Genomic DNA, 23139 nt, shown 5'->3' with positions numbered 1-23139 from the left:
CAACTTCCTAACAACATGGTTACATGGTGTATTGATTACATGATGTGAATTTACTGATTTTCTAACAGGCATCATTCATAAGATGTTATTACTGTAGTTATAGCCAGCTTCATATATGCTTTAACATCTCTTTGTGTAATTATCTAAAATACACATGTCATTTCAGGATCCTTTCTTCTTCTCTAGCCACTTATGCATCTCTTAGACCAGCTGAGCTCTCTGGCTGGTCCCTGCACTGGCGCTATGGTTTGACCCCATGCTGTCTCATAATTTTAAGTATTTTTCAGAGTTCCAAGAAAAGCTACCTGAGCTTCATTGAAAGCTTTTTCCAAACTGCTAGTCTAGTGGTTTTTCCCAGTTATAACAGAAGCACTCCAGCAGTTTGCTGTGTTTGAAGCATCTCTATCCTGAAGGAAACTTCAGAGGGATCCAGCTGCTGGATGATGTGATTAGTCCTTAACCCCAAGGCCTTTACTCATAACTGCTATTTTTAGGAGCCTTGTTTTAAAATGTGTTTAGGGAATTCTCTCCCAATTGGAGCCTAGGTGGTGGCCTGGCCTTGGGTCTATCTGGATGAAGAATTTGCCAACAAACCCAGATGTTTTCTGCATCAAAACTAAATTCAGGTTACTTTGACGTGACAATTTGACCCTTTATATATGACAGCTGAACCTATTTTTAGAGTAAGCTTGGGAATTATTAGCTGGAAATAATTATCCAAGCCCTCACTAAATTGAGGTTTGTCAGCTGTTTGCAGACTCTGGGATGATGGTACAGTATTTCAGAGATTCCTAATTACCTAATTTCACAATTATTATTAATTATGTGTATTATCTGAAATATTCTTAATTGTTGCATCTGACTTATTCCTGATTGCTGTCAGTTTCTTGTTCACTACGTGTATTGTTTTGCCTTGATGTTTATTCATGCTCATAACCAATGACATGCATCTCATTAAAAAAAAAAAAAAAACAGGAAGAAGGGAAATTTAGTGCCTTAAGAATATCCAAATATGTTGTGTGTACATTAGAAGTTTAGACAACAAATAATTTTGAATAGTGCAATATTTGCATTAGAAATTTGGAAAAAATATCATCAAATTTAAATCCCAATTGAGTGTGCCAGCAAAGCCTAATTGATTAATTGGCTTCAAGAGAAGCTCTGCTTGTGTTTTATCAGCAGCAGGTTCAGAGCAGTCACCTGTTCATTCCCTCAGACACCAACTGCCTCTGAGAAAATGAGGCCAAGTGGAAAGAGAAACAACCTAATCACCCTGCAGCCTTCATGGCCAGAACAGGAACAGAACTGGGACTGCCAAGACACAGCTGTGTCTGCAAACCACAGAGGCAATTTGTAAAGAAAATTTGTAAAAAAAGCCTGATCTCATCATCATGGTACAGTGTTCCTGCTACCCTTCTTCAGCTATTCCCTGTTCCAGGATCCAGGAGGACAATCAGTGATGTCAAAGATCAACATTTCCAGCTAATGGACTTTAAAACAATGGCCATTTATTTCCTTTTCCCTAAGAGATATTGGGCATTACTCTTTTGTTTGCTCATGCTGGGAAGGCCTGTGTCAATGACTTGATAGAATTTGGTTAATTTAGATGATTGTAAATGGTCTTTTATGTATCTTATCCCATATCTAATAGATAACCAGTGATAACCTTAATGATACAATACCCTCTGATGTTTTAACATCAGAACAGAGCCTTTTTTAAATTAACAAAAAGGGTGAGATGTCACGGACAGGAAGAACTATAAAATAAAGGCCCTATGAAATCAGGCCTCCCTCTGCTAAAACTGCCAAAGCTGGCCTGTCATTTCGTCTAAGTGCAGCTAACAAGCACTTTGCAAGTTCCCATGTGAAGTTAATTTGCAAATGAGGAGTTTATTTAACACAAAAATCTATTCTGCGGGCGAAAAAAACAAATGCACCTGTGTAAACAAATTAAATTTGTCCCATGAGAATACACAAAGGAAAAATGTAAACATATCTAGAGAGAGAAAATTTGATAGCTGTATACAATGTGAATGTACTGAGTTTCACTGTATTGCTGGCCAATTAGGTTTAACACAGTGCCTTCTGATATTTCCTACAAATATGAGCTTGGTGAATAAAGAATTGGTTTTCTGAATGAAGAAAATGGAGTCTGGGCTGATTTATTCCTCAGTAGAGATGCAGCAAAAGAATACAAGTCAGCAGCAATTAGGAAGGTTAAAAAAAGAAAGAGAAAAAAGAAATCCCAGCCAAATCCCCTTTCATGTGTCCAGCCTGTTTGCATTCTGGGCTAGAATAATGCTGATCTGACTCACTGCTGGCATTAATGAAGTTTGCACCTCTGGGTGAGCAATTTAATTTATCTCAGCAAGCCAAAGCTCATTATAACTGTCCATAAATGCTATCAGATGAAAGCAGCATCCTTCAGCACTCTCAGGGATTAAAGCAAGGAGGCATTCACGTGCCAAGGCTTCTGCTGGAAAGGCTGCAGTCAGAGCATGTGTGCTGGAGGCTGAGGAAGCACAGTGCCTCAGTTACTGCTGCAGATTTCCCTGTGTGGAGGCAGGATCTGAGCCTCTGAAGCACTCCTCTGGAGGGGAGCAGCTCCCTTTCCTCCCCTCTGTCTCTCCAGACATCTCTCCTCAGGGTTCATCAGGCCCAGTGGCAGCTGGAGAGAAATGGGGGCTCCATAGGTTGGTCACAGCTGGTTTCTCTCCTCCAGGGAGCAGGAGGCTCCTTGGAGAGGCACTGCAGCACGGAGGCATAAAAAGAGACAGGATGTGAGGAGGAAAACAGCTGATTGTGTCCTGCTGGATGTGGGAACCTCCTTGGCACGCACATCCTGTCCTGGGCTGGACGCAGCTCCCAGAGCTGTGCTGGCCTTGTCCTTGTCCTTGCGCTCACCTCGCTCTGGTGGAGCAGTGCAGCTCCCACGCACGGTTCCACCACTCCCCTTGTGCCAGGGCTGAGCTCCAGCACACAGCTCCAGCTGAGGGTACAGGGCAAGCCCAGCTGAGCCTTCCTGGCAGAGGTGCTCAGAGGAAACGGCTTCTTCAGCACAGGAGTGATCCCCACTGCCTTCACATTGGAAATCCTGCAGTTTTGCAATTCTGTTTCATGTGGAGGTGAGGTGGACAAGGGATAAACAGAAATAAACCCTCAAACTTTTTGTTCCTTTACCATTTAATTAAAAAATTAATTGCGTATCCTGTCACTATAAGACACAAAAAACCACGACACGATCACACTGCTGTTCTTGAGGAAACAAGGGCAGTTTATTTTCTGACTCCAACATTTATAGATTTCCAAAAGTGACAGTGGATTGGAGGGTGACAGTGCCACCTCTCCAATGACACTGGACAAACCAACAGTCCATCAAATTTCTCCTCCTCCATAAAAGAATGCAAAACAATAAGTTATTTACAGAAAGCGTGCGAGAAATTTCGTTACAAGAATGCAAACACCACAAGGCTTAGAAAAACTTAAAAAATCAGGGCAGCAATATCCCAAACACAAATTGGAGAAAAAGCAGATTTTAAAGTCTCCCTTTCTGCAGGCCCAGCACAGAGAGGAGCATCCACAGGCTGTGTGTGCCCGTGGGGCTGCAGGGAGCAGGGAAGGTCCCTGAGGGATGGGCTGGGCTCAGGGAGGGCTTTGCCTCTGCAGCCCCATGCTGTGCCATGGTGGGCTCCAGCCCCTCCTCTGCTTTTCTCTGCTCCTGTTCCTGGGCTGAGCCAGGGAAGCACCGAAGCACAGCAGTGCCAGAAGCTGCCAGGGCCCTCAGACAGCAGCAGAGGTGGTGGTGCTGCAGAGAAAGCCAGGTGTGAAAAACACCAATCACTCGGGTTTAGAATTTTAAAAGTTTAATAGTAATAAAATGGTTATAAAAATAGTAATATAGTTAGAGTAATAAAAATTTAGACAATTAGGATTTAGGACAATATGACACAATAAAAACAAAGAGTTAGGGACAGTCTGGGTACCTCTTTCTGGGCAAAATAAGCCCAAAAAAGGACCCACGTTAACAGAGGATTAACCCTTAAAAGCAACAGCCTGTTGGATATTCATGTACCTCATACATGATGAATAAATTCCATTCAAACAAAGGATTCTGTCTGGTCAGTGTCAACTTCTTCCTCTGAATCCTGGCAGTTCTTCAGGGCTGAGGAAGCAGGAAGAAGTTAGTTTATTCTGATAACGGAGCAATAAATTCTCTTTCTATTAAAGATTTAGGTGTCCTGTGGCTGTTATCTCAGTGCAAGTACCTCATTCCTCTCTTTAAAAAAAAAAGTATCATACATAGCACAGTTTCTATTTTAACATTATGTTATAACCTAAAACTATATTTAACACACTGCTTAAGAACATTAATACAGCATCACTTTCAAACATAACACATATAATATTCATTTGAATATCTGGGAAAAACCAGTCATAAAATATTTATTTTTCACACCAGGCCTTGATCCAAGGCACAACCACACTGCCTAGTCCTGCCTGCTCAGCACACAGAGGCAAGTGTGTGCACTTTCAGTGTGGTAAAACCCAGTGACCAGATAATGGGGTTCTCACAGATGCACAGCAGGTGGATGTGCTAAGCCTGTGATTTTGGGACCATAATTGTCAGTAAATTATTGATGCTGTGGCAGAAGGTTGAAGCTAAGGAGACTGATTCTCATTTCACATGATTTCTCCAAGGACTGCAGTGGAGAAAGTGCCTCCTTCCAGAGGAGGGCATGGTGGGATGCTGTTCTCTTGCCACCATCATATTTTCTGAAAAATCTCTTTGCCCAGGATTTTCTCCTGCGAATCTGAGAAGCCTCAGAGAAAAATGAAAACAATAATTATCTGATTTGCTTCTCCTGTGTTTTGCTGCTTTGGAATAGGTTTGGACATTGTTTACCAGCAGGTGATTGTTTCATTGCTGCTGTGAATTGTTTTGACTTAATGGCCAGTTGGGGCCAAGCTCTGTCAGACTCTGGAGAGAGTCACAAAATTCATTATTATCTTTTTAGCCTTCTGTAAGTATCCTTTCTGTATTCTTTAGTATAGTATATTTTAGTATTGTTTAATATAATTTAGCATCATAAAACAATAAATTAGCCTTCTGAGAACACGGAGTCAGGTTCATCATTCCTTCCAACGACAGGGGTCGCAGAAAATACAACATTCTGTGCACAGCTGGAATCTGGCCCCATGCCATTCACTCGTGCTGCATCCTCAGCCTCTGCTGCTGGGGCTGTGCAGGGGAAGAGGCTGGAGAATTCCCTCAGCCTTTGTGGGAGTGATGCTCTGTGCTGGGAGGGTTTCTTCAGTCTGCTGCCAGTGCGAGGAGCGAGCTGCCATCCACCGAGCTTCAGTCAGCGCTTGACAACTGCCTCAGCTTGTCTGTGATCAAAACAGCAGGCAGGGAGCTGCAGCTGGGAGTGGCAGCTGTGTCTGAGGGGTTCTGTCAGATCTCCTCCACCTGCTGCTCTAGCTGTCAAATCTAAATGTCATTTTCTGTGATACAGGCTCAGTAAGTGTCACAGGAGGCACAGCACTCCTGGCACATGTGATGCAGGTGGGACACCTTGTCTGTGTGTCCCTCTCTGTGCATCCTGACACGCTGCATGCAAGGGTGAAGAAAAGGCAGAGCAGAGGCAGGAAGAATCTTTCTCTGGGGTTTCCAACAAATCCAGGCAGATGGATCAAGGTCAACACTTGCTGTAGAGCTAGGGTACCAAACTGCAGAGCCCTGAAAGGGGCTGTGTGGGTCCCAGCACCCCATGGGGGCTGACTGCAGCCCCACAGCTGCTCCCTTGCCCTGGCCTGCAGCTGGGGGAGCAGGGGGGCTCGAGGAGTGTGGGCAGCTCCAGCAGAGCAGGAGAGGGGGATGGTGGCACCAGGTCAGGCCAGAGCTGGAATGGGGAGCCCCAGGTGTGAGCACCTCACCAGCAGCCAGCCCCTGGCCACCAGTGGGGTCTCAGGGAGCCCTGCTCTGCAAGGGGAAGCTTTTGTTGCCCTGAGCCTCTGGGGTTCTGTCCTAAGATAGCCCTGGGAGCTGGCACAGGCAGCTCCCAAGACAAGAAAACTGCTGCCAGTTGGCATTTTTTATCTTTTGTCTGGTCATTGTTCAAATGTCCTTGAGAGCAGAGAGGGAGTGCTAGAGCCCTTCGTAGAAATAAAGGACAAGGAACAAAGGCCCAGGCAGGGGAGCTGGCACTGCTCCTACTGTGGCACATCCTCCTCAGCCCCTTTCAGGAGATCAGAGGGGACTGCAGGAGGCTGGAAAAAGCAGGACAGCAGCTTACAGGGAAGTGCAGGGCTGTTGGAAAGCTGTGTCTGGCAGAGAGAGAATGACAACAGCTACCTCGGTGGCCTGTGCCCAACTCTGGCTGTAAATCACAAGTCAGCACCATTCAGAATGGCAGCAAAACTCACATTTGGAGGGCTTGCTGGTAAATGGGCTATTCCAGCAAGCAGCAATTCCACTGGGAAAAATAGTTTTGTCTAGCTAATGCTCCCTTGCTGTTGTGCACCAGCATCCTGCCCCAGTGGGCAGTGCCCACTGTGCTGGGAGTGCCAGCTCAGGGTGTGCCAGCTGCCCATGCCCACACACCAGCACCTCCCTGCCTGCTCCCCAAAACAGCCCAACTCACAGCAATTCCAGAGCAGCAGGCAGCCAGGACTGACCTTAACCCTGCTGCTCCAATGCAGTGAGAAAACGACCCCAGCAGGACACAGAGTGACCTGGGTGAGGATTTACAGGGACAATGTTACTGGCTGAGCTGATAAGGAAAAGTCAGAAATAGGAAAGAGACCAAGGCGGAAAGAGCAGCCTGCCCTACCACAGGGACCTGCCACATGCAGTAATGTCCCTGTCCTGTCCAATCTGCTCCAGGGCTTCACACAGCTGGAGAGTCTCGCAGAAGAGGAACCTGACTTCCCAATTCCACTGCCTTCAGTGACCACTCAGTCTCTGAGGGTCCTCCCTGAACTCTGGGGTTCACAGAGGCTCCCTTTGGACCAGCATCCACCTTTGGTTTCATCCACCACAAGAGCCCTGATGGCTGTGAACACAAATCACTGAAAGAAGGAAGGCTAGGAAAGCTCCTAGGAAGAGCAGTAGAAGACAGAGGATTGTTTTGACTGCTTCTTTCTGATCTGGGGTGTGGGACATACCCACGCATCAGGAAGGCACATCTGTATTTCTCAGAGCTGACCAACAGCAAACAAAGGGTGAAGCTGTACCGTGATCTTGCCGTGCAACTGGACATGATTTCCTCCTTGTTCCCGCTGCAGCCACCCCAACACCCATAAATCTGCCACACACCATGTGCAGTCTGCCCCAGGCTCTGTCCTCCTGCCTCCTTTCCTGTCTTTGTGCTCCTCTTCCTGAGCGGCCCCAGGCACTGCCAGGGTCAGGGCAGCCCAGCCTGGAGCGTGGTCCTGCAGGACACAGCCATGCAGAGCTCCTGCAGCCCAGCTCAGCAGCTCACACTGGGTTTCCTGCAGCCTGCAAAGGCCCTGGAGATGCCTGGGTTTGCTGATCCATGGGCCAGCCAGAGCTGTCACAGGGCTGGCAGTGCCCTGTGCAGGGTTTTGCTTGGCTTGGGAATGACACAGAGATTTCCCAGCACACTGATTATCCTCCAGGTGGTTTGTGTTTTCTTTTTGGGCACGGATATTTTTCTGTTTTGGAGCCTCTCTGATTTGCTCGCTTGAGCAGCCACGCTGCAGTGGCTGCGGGTTGTTAGGGATGGGCTCACCAAGACCAGACAAGCGAGGTGTGGATTCTGTTGTGCTCTGCACTCACAAAATGGCACCGAATCGGCATTCCCGATGGAAATGGAAGTGTTCACACATTCCCAGTGCGATATCTGGGAGCTGACTGGGACCCGAGCAGTGAGCTCCTAGAGGAAGCTGATGTCTGCTGGTAGAAAGAGGCTGGATCCAGCCATGTCTGCACACACTGCCTAATTTATTTGTCTTTAGCTGCAGGATTAGAATTCAGTTCCTCCCTCCGACCTCTGCGCAGCCCGTGCCTCCTCCCTGTGGCTGAGCCGCGGCCACTGAACTTCCCGCAAGCCTCAGGATTTCCGCACTATAAATCCTAGAAGGAGCTCAGGGAAATGATGCTCCAGCAAAACTGCCATTTCAACCATGTCCCAGGAAGGACGCAAGCAGCGTGTTTGCTCGAAAAGAGAAAAAAGGGGGGGAAAAAAAAAAAAAAAAAAAAAAAAAAAAAAAAAAAAAAGGAATATAAAAGACAAAAAAAGCGGGGTGGTGGAGAAGATGCGAGGATGCTCCGTGGCGGCGGCGAGCCCGCCCCGGCCTCCGCCGCCCCCGAGCCGGCCCCCGGCCCCGAGCCGCCGGCGGGCGGCGGGGAGGCGGCGGAGCACCGGGCGCTGGTGCTGACGGGCTTCGGCGGCTACGACAAGCTGAAGGTGCAGGCGCGGCGCGGCGCGGAGCCGCGGCCCGGAGAGGTCTCGGTGAGCGTCCGCGCCTGCGGGCTCAACTTCGCCGACCTGATGGCGCGGCAGGGCCTGTACGACCGCCTGCCGCCGCCGCCCGTCTGCCCCGGCATGGAGTGCGCCGGCACCGTCCGCGCCCTCGGCGACGGCGTCCGCGACCGACAGGTGAGGGCGGCCCGGCCCGGTGCCCCGAGCCGCCCGCAGGTGCGGCCCCGGCCGACCCCGCCCGCTGCCGTAGCCCCGGCCGCTCCCCCGGCGCGCTGGCCCCGGGGTCCCGGTGAGCCCCCCGGGACCCGACCGATCCCACCCGCCGAGGTTTCGGCGGCGACCGGGCGGCGGACAAAGGCCAGGGACAAAGGGGCAGGGCGGGCAAGCATCCCCGGTGCTGCTCCGGGAGAACGGGAGCGCTGCTGCCCGACGGGCCGGAGCCGCGGGGGGAGCTGGGGAAGCCGAGTGCCTTAGATTGGGGAGGTTTTCCTGAGTTTGGACGTGCATTTTCCATGATTGATGCTACTAAACGTTTCCCAAAGGCTCCTGCCTCCTGCTCTCCTTACAGGGACCAGCAGTAATATTTTTTGGTGTTTAAACTTCTGCTCCCAGCTTGGGCAAGGAGGGCAGGACGTGATCCTCATCCATCTTGTGTTGTTGAGGATCCGGCATGAATCCAGTGGTTGGTTTGGGCTACCACAGTTTGGGTTTGGGTAGCGCTACAAAGCCAGAGCCTGGAGTGCCTGTGGTCTCTGGGGTTCCTGGTGGGTGCTGTGGTGAGAGGTGCTGTGCTGCAGCCTCCCCATGAGGAGGGAGTTCAACCAGCTGTGGTCTCTGTGGGTCCGGGGGTGCTGCAGCCCCTGCAGCCCTCTGCACAGAGAACAGTGGATGCACTAGCTCTGATGGCTCCTGCTAGCCTTGGGGGCTTGTTTCACACCACCTTGTCCTCTGATTTTAGGTTGGTGATAAGGTAATGGTCCTGGCCAGGTCAGGGCTCTGGCAAGAAGTGGTGAATGTGCCGGCCAGTCACACCTTCCCAATGCCTGAGGGGATGAGCTTCGAGGAAGCTGCTGCTCTTCTTGTTAACTACATCACTGCCTACATGATTCTGTTCGACTTTGGAAACCTGAGACCCAACCAGAGTGTCCTCATCCACATGGCTGCAGGTAAATAGCTCTTGCCAGACCGTGCTGAGACTCTTGGTTTCACCGTGCAGCTTTTGAAGAAGTGACATGGGTGGGGAAATGATCAGAATGGAGCTGGGCTGATGAAGTGTCACCTGGCAGAGATGCAGGCTTTGTGCATTTCCCCATTTCCCAGCAGCTGGGGTCAGTCTCTCCCAGTGTGTCCCAGGCACCAACCTCACCAGACAGAGCCTCTATTCCCCAGGCTGCTGTGCTGTGTGATTGGTACAGGCAGGGATAATTCACTGAGATAATTCACATGAGGTTTTTTAATTTACATGAGGTTTTTCTGACTGCTGGGGCTGTTTGCTTCTAAATCTTTCTTACTGCTGATTTTCAGGTGGTGTGGGAACTGCTGCCATCCAGCTGTGCAAGACTGTAGAAAATGTCACCATTTTTGGCACAGCATCTGCCTCCAAGCACGAGTCACTCAAGGAGAGTGGAGTTGCTCACCCCATTGACTACAGAAGCATGGATTATGCAGAGGAGGTCCGGAAAATCTCTCCCAAAGGTATGATGTGGTGGAGGACTTGTGCAGCTATCTTGCATTTCTTTCAATTGCAAAGAAGATTCTATTTATTTCCAATTCCCTCTCTAGGTGTTGACATTGTCCTGGACCCTCTGGGAGGATCTGATACGTCCAAAGCTTTTAACCTCTTGAAGCCGATGGGCAAACTCATCACTTATGGTGAGTGTGAGCAAGGTGCCCAAAAAACCCAGGGACTGTGTGATGGTGGAATGGGATCCACGCAGGAATGCTCCATGTCTGGTTGCATGGCTGTCAGGGACACTATTCCTCACTGCACCCTGTGTTGTAGTTCTTTTATTTCATTAAGGTCTTCAGGGTGCTTTGGCTTGGTGAGACACTGAAGGGAGTCAGATCTGTGCCTTGTCCCAGAGCTGTGTTCACAGGCTGCAAGGCTCTTCCCTCCCATGGTGAAATCTCTCGTGGAGTAAAAGCTGATGCCTGCAGGGGAAGCTGGAATGTCCTCAGGGAGGAATACTGGCATAGCTGCTTTGTCTAGGCTGAGTTAATGCACAGCCTTGCTTTTCTTTTAGAGGATGTGTGGGAGATGAGGTTTGAGGCTACTGAATACTTATCTCTCCATTCCCCAGCCCTGGAACACTGTGATTTTGTCCCACAGACAAAGCCCTCACACAACCCCCAGTGGGATTCCAGACACTTGCAGCAGTGTGCTGCTTTGGTTGTCCCAGCCACTGCAGCGTGTGATTCCCCTGGAGAAGGGGAAAGCTGTCCTGCCAGCCTGGCTGGATGTCACTTGTAACCCTTTCTTACCTCTGCCAGCCCTCCAGTCTAGCTGCACTGCTGCTGCCTTAGGAGGGCCAGAGGGAGTAGTTGTTCTGCATTTTTGCCACATGAGTGCTGATAATCCAAATTCTGCTTATCCTGAGGCAGGTGCCTGTTTCCATTGCAGGTCGACTGGGCAGGTTCTGCTGTGTCAGTTCTCAGCTCTGTCCCTCACTGTGCCTGGTCTGAGCTGTTCCATGGGATGCCCATTGCCTCTTGTGTTGTGTTCCAGCTTACCTGTGGCTTGCCTTCTTTTCAGGTGTAGCAAACCTGCTCACTGGGCAGAAGAAGAACCTCATGGCTATGGCTAAAACCTGGTGGAACCAGTTCAGCATCACTGCCTTGCAGCTCCTGCACCAGAACAAGGCTGTGTGTGGCTACCATCTTGGATACATGGATGAAGAAGTTGAGCTTCTCAGAAGTGTGGTAGCCAAGCTGGTTAACCTGTACAGTCAGGGCAAAATCAAGCCCAAAATAGATTCTGTATGGCCCTTTGATCAGGTGAGTCTGAGCTGACATACAGGCAGTGTACAGAGTGAGCATCTTGTCCATGGGGCCTGGACTGTGGAAAATGTCTAATAACCATCTGTTCTCAGACATTCAGTGCCTTATTCCTTTTAAAATATTAAGGCTGAGTGAAGTAGCTGGGCTGTTCTGCTCCAGTGCACGGGGCTGGGCAATGCCAGACAGTGTCCCTGTGGAGCAGGGCAGGAGCTCAGCTGTGCTCCGTGGGCAGCAGCAGCCAGGAGGGGGCTGGCTTGTACATCAGACTGCAGCATGCCCTGATAGTCTGTACCCTGTAATTAAGCAGACAGATGGGAAGGTTGTTGCTGCCCTTCCAAGAGTGCAAAAGAGCCCAGGCAGTGAAGCAGAATGAAGATATTAGAAGGGAGCAGCAGTTCTGCTCTGCTCAGGGTTATTGCATTGATGTGTTCAGGCAGAGTCAGGCTCTTCCCTTGGGAATCCTGGGCTGGGCAGGACCTGCTGCAAGGGAGCAAAGAACTTAGTGATGATAGTCAGTGTCCATACCTGAGAATTAGTCTGATGCAAAGGCTTAAGGAAAGCTTTGATTCCAGGCCTGGCCCAGGTGCTTGAAAATAATGATAATAATGATACAATTCTGTGCATATATTGTTTTGTGTAGCTGGTGAGGCTTTGTCCTGCTGGCAGGTGGCTGGATTCCTCCCTTTGGAGAGGAAGCTGTGGTGACACACACTGCACTCCCACATTTGTGTGAGCAGAGCCTCCTTGTGTGTGTTAAGGTGGGGCTGTGTGAATTCTTGAGAATAGTTTCCTCTAGGTCTTCTGGGGTAGTTGGCTAGCTCTGTCCAAAACACACCTGTGCAAAGGCACCTGAATGCTTGGGACATGCTTGAACTACCAGGAAAGCTGCCTCCCAGCTGCCTCAGACTGCTCTGTGGTGCTGAGGGGCCAGGAAGGGCATGGATGCTCTCTGCAGTGGGTGGGGGGTCTTACCAGACTCCTTTTGCCTCCAGGTGGCAGATGCTATGAAGCAGATGCAAGAAAAGAAGAATGTTGGAAAAGTCATCCTGGTTCCTGAAGCACCCAAGGAAGAATCTAAAAAAGCAGAGAACTAAGGAGAAGAGATGAATGCAGATTATGAATTCATGGTTTAACTCCCTGATCTCTTTGGGACCTGGAAATGGACAGATCAGTATCTTCCATCTTTCACCAGTACAAGAACATCATGGTTATCATTCAGACGAGGTTTGCATGCTCTTGTTGTGACTGACCCTTTGCCAGATATGCCTCCTGCTCTCTCTTTTGAAGCCTGTTTATTTCATACTGCTTTCTAACCACTTGCTTCTCCACTGAATTTCCAGACTAACCTTCTTTTTCTCTGGCAGTGAGGCTGAAGCTTCCAAGCAGTTGGTGACTGACAACTGCACAGCCTGTCACTGTAAAGTCAAGGCACAATGTACTGTAACAACTGCCAAGTGTCTCTGCAGAAACTGAGCCCTGCTGAAGCATTTGCACTGTCAGCTTTGGGAAGCCTGTTCAGCAGAGGATTGGCCAAATGTAGGATGTTTCCTCCACAGCCAAAGGAAAACCACAGCTGGCCTAGTTTAATTCAAGCATGGGTTTCTCTTCTGTTCACACTAACCTGGCTCTATTCCTTCTGCTTTTTGTAGGCCACTAACACAGCCAGATAGTAACAGCTCATGTTGTTTTTCCCTTGACCATCCTGGCAATTTGGAGTCTATGGCAGATCATACTCCATTTGCAGTCACTTCTCTGTGCACTCTGTAAATACCCTGACAGGCTGGGCTGGGCTGTGTCTGACTACAGAAGAAAAGTTTCAATTAGATAACCTGATCCTGTCCATTTTCTATTTCCAAATTGTATAGAGAGATCTGAGCAGTGTCTGATTCTTAGAGACCATAAGGACTCAACTGTGTCTCAAACGACTGGAACAATTGATGTTGGCTCTGTTCTTTATTATGTTGGGCTCCAAGTTGGTGTTGTTAGGGCTTCACCCTTGTCTTTGTATTTCCAAGAGCTGCAGTATTGAATTGGACTTCGCTGAGATGGAAACAAAATAATCCCCTATTAATGCTTTGTGCAGTGCCCTGTGCACTGAGGAGGTGTTGCAGTTTGGGAAGCAACTTTCCAGAGCCACTCCTGTGGGCTGGCTGCCCAGCAGCCTGGGCTGGCTCTCCCTGTGGCACTCTGGTTGGTAAAGCTGTTGCCAGGGTAGCAGTTAGATGACAAACAGCCCAGCTGTGTGTCAAGCCTCTTCACCTGCACATTCTGAGCAGTTTTCCATTTCTAGCTCATTTGCTGCAGCAAGGCTTGACTCTTCTCCCCCTGAATCTGTGTCTTGGGGCTCCAGCACTGAGGGTTTAGGAGCTGCTCCTCCCTATACCAGAACTGTTTCCTCTTCTACTTTTCTTTCCTTGTGTGCATTTGGGAACAGAGCTGTGTAGAGACCCAAGCCCAGCTCTGTGAGCAACTTGAGTCCTGGTGATGCTGTCCTAGACCCAGCTTGCAGCTCTGGGCAACTCTGGTGCTTACCTGGCATGGATTGTGGATGTGGTGGGCTTTTGGGGCTTTCATTTTGGATTTGAAATGGTAAACCCAAGGGCTCTAAGAAGAGCTGCCCATCATGGAAGAACTTGTGCTCCAGAAGCAGAACCTTGAGACTAGAATCCTGCTTAACTAGCCCCAGGGAGGGCCCAGGGCCCAAGGAGGGCAGGTACCTGCTGGGCACAGGGCTGGGCACGCAGCCCCACCACCACCCAAGAGAGCCCAGGGCACACAGGGCTGGGGCTCCTCTCTGAATTCTCCCTCAGCTCCTCCGGTGGGACTCCTGACTGCCAGTGCAGCCTGGGGTTCAGGTGCTTGGGCTCAGTCCAGAGTTCTTTAGAAATGCACAGGCACAGCTTCCAGGGGTCGTGCCCTGGCTGACTTTAAATATTGCAACAATCCTGTTCCCTACAACATCAGAGGAGTGCTGGAGTCCTCTCACAGATCCTTGTCAGTTCATCTCTTGAACTTCATAAACACAGGCTGATGGAACTCTCAAGCACAACTTTTTACCTTTCTGAATCCAAAATCTTGCTGCTTCTTTCAACCTGCCCTGTTGTGCTAATTCAGATTGAATCCAACAGTGTCTAATGCTGCTTTACCAGGTGTGAAAACAGAAGGACTGTCTAAATTGCTGCAATGGAAAGTCTGGACCTGTTCCTCTGAGAAACTGGACTTCACCTTGATGCCAGGGCAGCATGCTCAAAGGGCACACAACCCTGCACATCTGATTGTAAAAGGGAAAGCTGTTAAGGTGTGTTTCACAGTAACATCCTCTCTCTCCCTGCTTTATCCTGAGCCAATCTCGTGCTCAGTGCCTTACGTGGATGGCCTTGGGTCAGGCAGTGTGGCAGGGCTCTCACAGCTCCCATCAGAGCCCTCTGCCTCCTGTGTGCCACAGGAAACAGCATCTCAGTGCCTTCTGCTACAGGACTAGGAAGTCACTGGGGCCTTTTCCATTCTGGCCTTTCAAAGTATTGCCAAAACACTGTTTTGACTCTTATTAGCTCTGTTTTGTGAACACTGGTGATGTTGTTGGACTTTTCACGAGTTAGCTGTTCTCCCCCCAGGTGTTCCAGCCTTTCTGGAGCTGACCTGGTGGTTCTGTTCCCCCCAGTCCATAAGACCTGTTGTAAAGCCCTTGTCTTTCCCAGGGCAGCTGTTTGGCTCCAGGGCGAGGCTTTATCAGCTGCTCCAGCCTTGGCTCTTTAGAAACAATCCTAGCTCCTGGCTCTTTTTGGGCTCACATGTCTTCTACGTAGAAATTCCTGAAGCCCTTATCAAGGCAGGAACGCCGCCGAGCAGTTTCTGCCTCTTCGAGGTCAGCACTGACTGTTTTGTGTCTCTTGGTAGCAACAGTGTTTTCTACAGGAAAACCAAGATTAAATGTAACCTTGCAATCATCTGCCCCTGCTCAAAGTTCTGCTCTAGGTGGGTGTGGTTGGTTGTGTTTTGGTTTTTTACTTTTCTTTCTCATGGGCCAGTAAGTATAGAACCTATGTAAAACAACTTCAAGTGTCTTAATGCAGTTAACCAGCCAGTTTGTATACTAAGGACCAAAGCAAAAAAACCAAAACGAAACCCTAGGATAAAAATCATTCCATTCAATGTTGCTTGTTTAGGGCAAAGTTGTGCTACTGAGGAACTGGGAGATTCCTGTACTTAAATCACGTGTGCCATTCCAGAAGTGCAATTTAATGTTTATTTTACTGATTGTCTTGACTCAAAGGTTGTGCCATGAGGAGTCCAAGTGGAAGTGTAAGGAGTTGATGAGTGGAGGAGGCACCCACGGCCCTGCCTGCTGCAGGGGGCTCGGTGCCAGTGCCTCTCCTGTCAGTGCTGTAGTGGCCTCCCAGCCTGGTGCTGCTGGTCTTGGACAAAATGCAACTCCTTTGCTATCACCAGGCAGCAGTTGCCACATTTTTGACTCTCTGAAGCTCACTTGTGTTGCAAGCTGACTGCAGGAGGGGAAGGGAGCAGAGGTGGCCTCTGCTTGCACAGAGGAGTGTGGCCCCTGCCACGTGCTCTGGGAAGGAGTTCAGCTCTAGGTTTTGTTTCAGACACCTGTATTAAACTAGAATTGATTGGCCAGGGAGAAGGAAGAAGCACTGTGTGTGTGTGAGGCTTCAGCTGGTGCAGGATCCTGGCCTGCTGACAGCTGCTATCATAGGTGTTAAACCACTCGGGTTGCCTGAAGTCTCTGGTGTGCTGAGCTCTTGTGAGGCAAAGTGTTATTGGCAAGTAGTACATGAGCATGATGTGAAATGTGTTAGACTCTGAGTGAGCCTCTTGCAGCATATGGTCTGGTCTGTACTGTCTGAACTGTGTTGATTTGCAGATTTGTGATACAAGTGATGCTCATCCTACAGACACATAGCAAATCTTTTGTTTAAAAAATATATTTCGCTTTGTGCGTGTAACCAAGTTGGACAGAAGACAACTGTGCCACTGCTGTTTACATGACTACAATGTGTACTGCTCCTCTGTCAAATGTTACCATATGCCTTATGTGTTTCAAATGTTAATTAAAAGCATAACAAAACCTTCCACAGTATGCTGCTCAGGTTTCTGTTGTTGTGAACGCTGTGCCCACAGCTCAGGGCAGGTTCAGCTGACAAAGGAGGAGATGCCTCTGCTCTCAGTGACAGCTGTTCATTGTTGGCTTGAGTGTTGTTCCTGACACTAATCCTGGAGGGCAGCCATGGTGATTTTTTGTTTGTGAAGCCTTTACCTGGGCTCTGCACTTCATATCTGGGTGTCTCAGTAGCCAGGTGGGACTGAAGTGGGTGCCTGAGCTGAGGGTAAGACAAGGCATGAACAGCCACTACCAAACATGAGAATAAATCCTATTTATTTGTCAGCATAGAGACTGTCCCAGGCAGGCAGCTGCTGTGGCTGCTGAAAGCTGTTCATGTTCTCCTCAAGAGAGCACCAGGTCACCTGCTGGCCTCAGAGCAGGGGCTGGGGAGGGGCTGGAGCATGGGGCTGGGGGCCTGAGAGCTGACACTAAGGACAGCTCATCTCCAACCCCAGCTCTGGCAGCAGCTGAGCTGGAACCTCTCTGTTGTGGCAGGAGGTGGAAGAGACTTCCAGAAGCTGGGGCTGGATGAGGTGCAGACTCTTGCCCAGGTTTGTGTCTGCTACTGAAAGCCAAACAGGGCTCAGGCTGCAATCAGCTCTGTGATTTCAGGACATGCATCCAAGAGGAGCTGGAGTTTCAGTGAAGTTTCAGCTCCATGCTGGGGCCTCCATGGGGCAGGGACAGAGGTGCTGCTCTTTGCTAATGTGCAATGGTCTGGCTACATGTGGGGAAAGCAGAAGCTCCTTCAATAAACACCTGCTTTTTCCTGAGCTGTCTCTGTTAAGCTGCAGTTTTCTCAGCAAGAAGGGAAGGTGAAGGGAAGCCACAGGCTGTGGCTGTGGGAGAATCACATGAGGCCCAGTTTATTGAGAACTGTGCCAACCTCATGGAGGTACTGAGCATCTGGGTAGCCATTCCTGTGGGGCAGAGAAGAAGCACTGTAAATCCTGCTGAAGTGCCAAAACCACAGTGGGAAGCAGCCCTTTATTTTTGCCCCACCCTTTCAGAGGGGCTGAGAGGGGAAGTCCTGCTCCTGGGATGTCCTGCTGCCTGCAGGCACAGCTTGTACCCAGCACAGGCATGGGAAAAGCTGTAAGTGAACAGGGCCCACAATTCTTGTCCATGGGGAATTACAGGTTTCCACACCACTTATGGATGTGGGATGGGCAATGGCTTTTGCTCCAGCTGGAGAGTGCCAGGTCTGCCATGCCATAGCTGCCCTGCAAGCTGAAGCAAAGGGAAGCACCAACTCTGCCACTGTGGGAGGGTGGAAGAGCCATCCCTGCCAGAATTTGTTGAGCTGAAGCCCATGGTTCTCCTCCTCCCATTGCTAAAAAAAACCACAACCATACCCAGAAGCTTAGGATGAGCTGGGCCATACCTGGCTTTGCCTCCCTCCCAGGAGGTTTTGTGGGGGATAGGGCCCCATGTTACTCTTTCCTCTCCATTGCAGGACTTGATCTGGAATGTCAGTCCACATTCAAATGCTTTCTTCAGCAGCCTTGCTATCTTCAGCCCTTCCTTGTTATCAGGCAGGAAGGCACAAAAATTCCCCCCTTTGTAAGGGTGTCCTGGGCGAGGGTCCCCAGCCTTAGAACAGGAATAAGACATTTCAAACAACAGCTGGAGTGTTTTGCCTCTGAAGGGATTTCTAAGGTTTGCCTAGCTTGAAAACCACACTCATGACCATGAACCCCATGGGCTGATAGTCACTGTTGATAAAACCAGAGGTCACATGCTCTTGAGAAGCAGCAAGCTGCTCCAAAACCTGCTGTGGAGCTTTTTGCCTTTCATAGGTTAATATCTCTGCTGCTTTGCATGTGGGACAGGGAGCTGTGGCTGCTCTTTCCCCCACCCAACCACCCTGACAGCCCCCCCAGTGTGGGCTGCAGTGGGATGGGGAAGCTCTGTGGTGGTACCTACCTTCTGCACGCCATCAGGCATGCTGTAAGCAAGCTGAAGTGTTGTGTCCCCATAGTATCCAGGCAGGCTCTGAGACAAGGAGGAGATCTTCAGTGTCCCTGGGATACTGTAGCTTGGGACAGCTGAGAAGGATTCACAGCCAGCTGGCTGCATACTGTCTACTGCAAAACATGTCCTGCACAAGGTGTGACCACAGGAGCCCTGGCAGGTCACACCTGAGCCCTTGCAAGTATAACACTGGTCCAGAGGGATGGTGCTGCTTTCCTGTCCAAGGCTGGGGTCTCTTCTCTGCTGTGATGGGAGGTCAGGCTCCTCTTGCTCATTGCTCCTGCCCCCTGGGAGCTGGGCCCTTCCCCAGTCTGTGGGCTCTGCTGTAGGTGCCTCTTGGGCCACAGCTGGTGGTGGCTCAGCAGCCATGGCCCTGGGTGGCCAGGTGTGCAGAGAGTGAGGAGCTTCATGAGCTACAGGGACTGGACAGTGCTGCTGTCCCATTGCTTCATTGTGGCCTCCTCTGCTCTTGTCTCTTGTAAACTGGAATCTGTCTGGCAAGACTTGTTTTAGCTGGGTGATGTCAGGTTCCCCCAGAGCCAGTTTTGTCTTCATCTGTTCCTGGAACTCCCTCAGGCTAGGAGGGCTTGGCTTATCCCCTGTACTAATGTTCAGAAGGCTGCTTCCTCTTCTTCCAGACCCAGAATCAATATAGCCCGTGGCCTCTTCCTGCCCCCAAGCCTGCTGGTACCTCCAAGGACTGGGGGACCTTTCCTTAGTCTCTGGCAACCAGGAAGCCCTGAGCACATCTGTAGAGTTTATTTTATCGATGATGTTCAGGTGCTGTAGGGCATTCAGGCTGCCAGGAAGGGCTACATCCAGCACTGAGTCCTGGCTTCTGCTTGGCTGGATGACACTTGATCTCTCTGGTCCAGGAGACATGGATGGAGACTTCATGGCACAGAGCCTCCTGGAAGAAAACATGTGGAAGGCCTCAGTCACTCCTGGCAGCATCTCCTTGGGGCAGGCAAGATAGAGCTTGTACTTGTCTTTGCTGAGTCCAACCTGGAAGGATTTTCCTCGCAAGAGGCTGCACAGTTCACTCAGGTCACTGTCATCTGGACCACTGACAGCAAGCTCTGAGTAGCTCACACTCTGACACACCAAGTCAGGGCACTTCTGCACAAGATCTTCCACCTTCCATTTGGCCTGGAGCAGCCTTTTCCTGTCTTCTGCCTGCAGCACCAGCACTGTGCAGTCCCCAGCGTGGCGCTCCAAGATGTGCACCCCTCCAGCCCTGCACAGCTCATCAATAGTGGCATGGCAGACATCTTTCAGGTAAAACCACTGCAGAGTGTCCAGGCTTATCTCCTCACTCACCATGCTGATCTCTCCACAGTTACTGCTTTCCTTTAACCTTGTCAGGGAGAAGCTGTTGGAGCGTCGCAGCACAGGCCTGGATGCAGAGGGTTTGCAGCCTGAAGCAAAAGAGGTCCATGTCACATCACAGTTGCTGGAGGGGCGACAGTAGCCAATTGGACCTGAGCCTTTAGAGACCTCAGGATGCTGAGAAGTGCTGTTTTCTTTGCCTGTAAAGGGCAACAGCATCTTTTCTCCTCTGAGTCTGGCACCTCCTTCCACATGGCCCCTTTCTGTGGGGTCATTCTGCTGAGGCTCTGCTGCTGACCCCACAGCTTTATTTGTCATAGGGGTGGGAGGCTGATACTGCTGGGTCAGTGCCCTTGGGTCACTCTGACCAGGAGCATCTATCTCTGATGAATGTTTCCCAGAAAGCTGTTCCTGTCCCATTATTGGAGAGTCCTGATTCACCAAGAAGCCCTGGGCAGCCTGAGATTTGTCAGCTTTTGGGGTGCTGAAGTTGGCAGCTAGCTTGTGCTCACCTTTCAGCTCTGACTTGCTTGGGCTAAGTCTTGTGGTTGAAGTATTCACAGGAGATTTGGCCAGGTGTAATGCAGCCTCTGTGGTGCCAGAGGGCTGGGAACTGCTCAGCATGTCAACCGTGTGTGCAGCACCTCTCCCGGTGACCGAATCCTCGAGGAACTGCTTGGCCTTAGACACATCAACAAGGTTTCCAACAAGATAAAGCTGCTTCACATCCTCATGGCAGAGCAGCTGGGGATACAGCTCCTTCAGCTCACGTGTCACGGCCCTGACTGCCTGGCTGTCCATTCCCAGCCCTTCCTTAGCAATCTTCTCCTTGTGCAGGCTCACCTCCAGCTGCTGGTAGAGCTGCTGCAGGGCCAGGCGGGCCTGTCTCAAGGCATCTGTGTCCCCAGACACACCTCCAGATGGCTGCAGGTACACTACAGCAATGCCATCAGCACTGACATCCACCACATCCACGTGATGTTGGTGCAGCACACCCTGGAACTCAGCAGCACAGAACCTCTGCATGTACAAGTAAATGTCCAAGTCCATTGTGAGGGAAAAGTCCTCCAGCTTCCCCAAAAGTCCCGCAGCTTCCTCACCCACTGGGCTCTGAGGTGATGGGACTTTAGCTGCCATTTCTTGCACCTGGTCCAAATCTGGCTGCTTTGCTGTCTCCTGTGCTGATTCAGTGGAGTCAGGCACTTGCTGGTGATCAGGCGTTCCCATCTCTTTGGCCCCACAGCTGGAAGCTGGTGTGACCATCTGGCCAGTGGCTTCTCTCTTGAGGTTCAGTCTGCCCAGCAGCTCTCTGCTGAAGGTCTGCAGCTCAGTGAACGGCCCCTGGACTATGCACTGCATATTCTTTGAGTCAAAGCTGAAGTGTATATTTTTGTACTCTTTGTGCAAGTCCTTCAGGAGGGTTTTGCCCGTGGGCAGCTTGCTGTAGTCAATTGTCATGCTCATGTGTATGAAGATCTGCAAGTAGACAGCAAGGGAGTGAGAGAGCAAGGACCAAAACCAACCCCTTTCAAAGGCACAGAAGACAAGTGGCCCCTGCATTACTGTGACACACTCTTCCACCTCTCTCCCTCAGCATCCTACTTTCAAGAGAGATGGACCCTGACACAGACAGCACCAAAAGACCCAGACTAAGCAACTCCTTGACCTTGCACACTTGTCAAAAGCCTTCTGCAAACAAGGAATCAGAGGGGGAAATTGCACAGATAGGGTCATATTTCTACACACTGGGAGCTCTTCAAAAAGCCCAAACCGAAGAAATCCACTATTGCTTCTGCATCTAAAATGCAGTTGCTCTCTTGCCTTTGCAGAGCTTCAGCTCCAGATCTTCAAGCACTTTTGGTACCACAGGCTTGCAAAAAGGTCTGCAAGGCCAGGCTAATGCCCATGCCCTTGGTTTTGGGGCTCAGACATGAAAACAGAAGACATGGCTACAGCCACGGTCTCAAGACTGGAGGAAGAGGTAAGAACTCTGCAGTGCTCCATAGACACCAGCATGTCTGTATGCTAAGCTTTCCTGAGAATGAAAGAGGAACAATAAATTGTAAGTCCAGCTGATGACACAGCAGAGGCATTAACAGGATCCCCTGTGTGGCTCCAGATGGACTGGGGAAAAGTGTCTGTTCTCTTCCAGCCTGACTACCCTTCATTTGACAGGCACAAATGCCAGATGACTGAGAGACAGCCTGCCTGCCTGTCCCTGTGCTATTAGCACAGGAAAAAAAAAATCTTAATTTGAATAAGAATGAGAATGGATTTAAGTGTAATTAAGATGAAAGGAGAGAGTGAGGTCTCCCTTCTCAAGCTGCTTGCCAGGCACAGAGTCTGTGTGGGAGCAGCTGGGGCTGCCAATCCCCTCAGTACCTCATTGGGGCTCAGCTCTGCAGCGTGGGGCGTCACCTCCAGCGGGTACTGTGTCTTTCCAATCGCCAGCACATGGTTTTTCACCTTCAAGATCCTCTGGGCCACTGGTGGGAAAAGCCACCCAGACCTGCGTCAGCCCAGCCAAGGGACAGCAGTGGGGTGGGGGAGAGGGGATGGTGGGGTTGGGGACAGCAGGACAGGGGAGGGTGGGCAAGGCAATGTCAGGGCTGGGGATGGTGGTACAGGGGGTAGCAGGACAGGGACAAGTGAGGCTTGGGGTTGGTGGGACAGGGCAGAGGGGGCTGGGGATGGTGGGACAGGGAAGAAGGGGGCTGGGGAAGGTGGGACAGGGCAGAGGGGGGCTGGGGAAGGTGGGACAGGGCAGAGGGGGGCTGGGGATGGTCGGACAGGGCAGGCCCCCGAGGGTCCCGCGGGCGTTACCTTCCGGCGCCTCGAAGGTGATGAGGGCGCAGGGCAGGGAGCCGGGCAGCACCCGGACGTTGGCAATGTCGCCGCCGCCGTTGCGGGAGCGCAGGAAGTGAATGGTCAGCTTGTCAGCCGCCCTGTCGGGAGGCAGCTCGGCCGGGAAGCCCTGCACCCGCACCGTGCGGCCCGCCATGCCCGCGGGGGCGGCTGCCCGAGCCCCGCCACACCGGCAGGGCCTCCCGGGAGCCCCGGCGACGGCTGCCGCGCTTCACCACACCGGGCCCTCGCCGCCCGGTCCCGCCGCTCCGGCCTCCGCCCCGGCCCCGCCGCCGCGGGCAAACGAAAGCGAAAGCGGAGCCGCCCCGCCCTGGGCCCGCGGGAGAGCACGGCCCGGCCCCTCAGAGAGCGGCGGGGAAGGGCCCAGCCTCGCCCCGGTCCCTCAGAGCGCTGCCTAGAAGGGCCCAG

At 51.0% G+C, this 23139-nt stretch overlaps 2 protein-coding genes across 4 annotated transcripts; one reads left to right on the top strand and one right to left on the bottom strand.

The window, feature by feature from the left end:
* The first annotated feature begins 8308 nt into the window (after window positions 1–8308).
* Window positions 8309–16536, top strand: VAT1 (vesicle amine transport 1). The gene is made up of 6 exons (XM_041426383.1): window positions 8309–8621; window positions 9403–9610; window positions 9969–10139; window positions 10227–10316; window positions 11197–11438; window positions 12434–16536. The coding sequence occupies exons 1-6, from the start codon at window positions 8514–8516 to the stop codon at window positions 12533–12535; spliced, it is 921 nt and encodes a 306-aa protein (XP_041282317.1). The 5' UTR covers window positions 8309–8513; the 3' UTR covers window positions 12536–16536.
* Window positions 16537–16657: 121 nt separating this feature from the next.
* On the bottom strand, window positions 16658–23053 carry LOC121347609. Of its 3 annotated transcripts, none has more exons than XM_041426373.1 (5): window positions 22690–23053; window positions 22249–22352; window positions 18490–21342; window positions 17948–18156; window positions 16658–17483 (listed from the first exon to the last, which is right to left on the bottom strand). In XM_041426373.1, the coding sequence occupies exons 1-5, from the start codon at window positions 22865–22867 to the stop codon at window positions 17414–17416; spliced, it is 3414 nt and encodes a 1137-aa protein (XP_041282307.1). In that variant the 5' UTR covers window positions 22868–23053; the 3' UTR covers window positions 16658–17413. The 3 variants fall into 3 exon arrangements, with proteins under 3 accessions (XP_041282307.1, XP_041282308.1, XP_041282306.1); XM_041426374.1 differs by lacking the exon at window positions 16658–17483 and having other exon boundaries at window positions 17490–18156; window positions 18490–19955; window positions 20379–21342; XM_041426372.1 differs by lacking the exon at window positions 16658–17483 and having other exon boundaries at window positions 17490–18156.
* Between the last annotated feature and the right edge of the window lie 86 nt (window positions 23054–23139).

This window comes from Onychostruthus taczanowskii, unplaced genomic scaffold (assembly GCF_017590055.1).
Source record: "Onychostruthus taczanowskii isolate IOZ18803 unplaced genomic scaffold, ASM1759005v1 scaffold91, whole genome shotgun sequence".
NCBI lineage: Eukaryota > Metazoa > Chordata > Aves > Passeriformes > Passeridae > Onychostruthus > Onychostruthus taczanowskii.
This window is presented reverse-complemented; position numbering and strand designations above follow the sequence as displayed.

Coding starts and splice junctions, on each gene's coding strand:
- VAT1 (XM_041426383.1), top strand. CDS start 8,514: ATGGCGCGGCAGGGCCTGTACGACCGCCTGCCGCCGCCGCCCGTCTGC. Junction 9,611..9,968: donor CCTCATCCACATGGCTGCAG/GTAAATAGCTCT, acceptor GCTGATTTTCAG/GTGGTGTGGGAACTGCTGCC. Junction 10,140..10,226: donor CCGGAAAATCTCTCCCAAAG/GTATGATGTGGT, acceptor TTCCCTCTCTAG/GTGTTGACATTGTCCTGGAC.
- LOC121347609 (XM_041426372.1), bottom strand. CDS start 22,867: ATGGCGGGCCGCACGGTGCGGGTGCAGGGCTTCCCGGCCGAGCTGCCT. Junction 21,343..22,248: donor CAGAGCTGAGCCCCAATGAG/GTACTGAGGGGA, acceptor GTCTACTTGCAG/ATCTTCATACACATGAGCAT. Junction 18,157..18,489: donor TGCCTGATGGCGTGCAGAAG/GTAGGTACCACC, acceptor TCCTGTTCTAAG/GCTGGGGACCCTCGCCCAGG.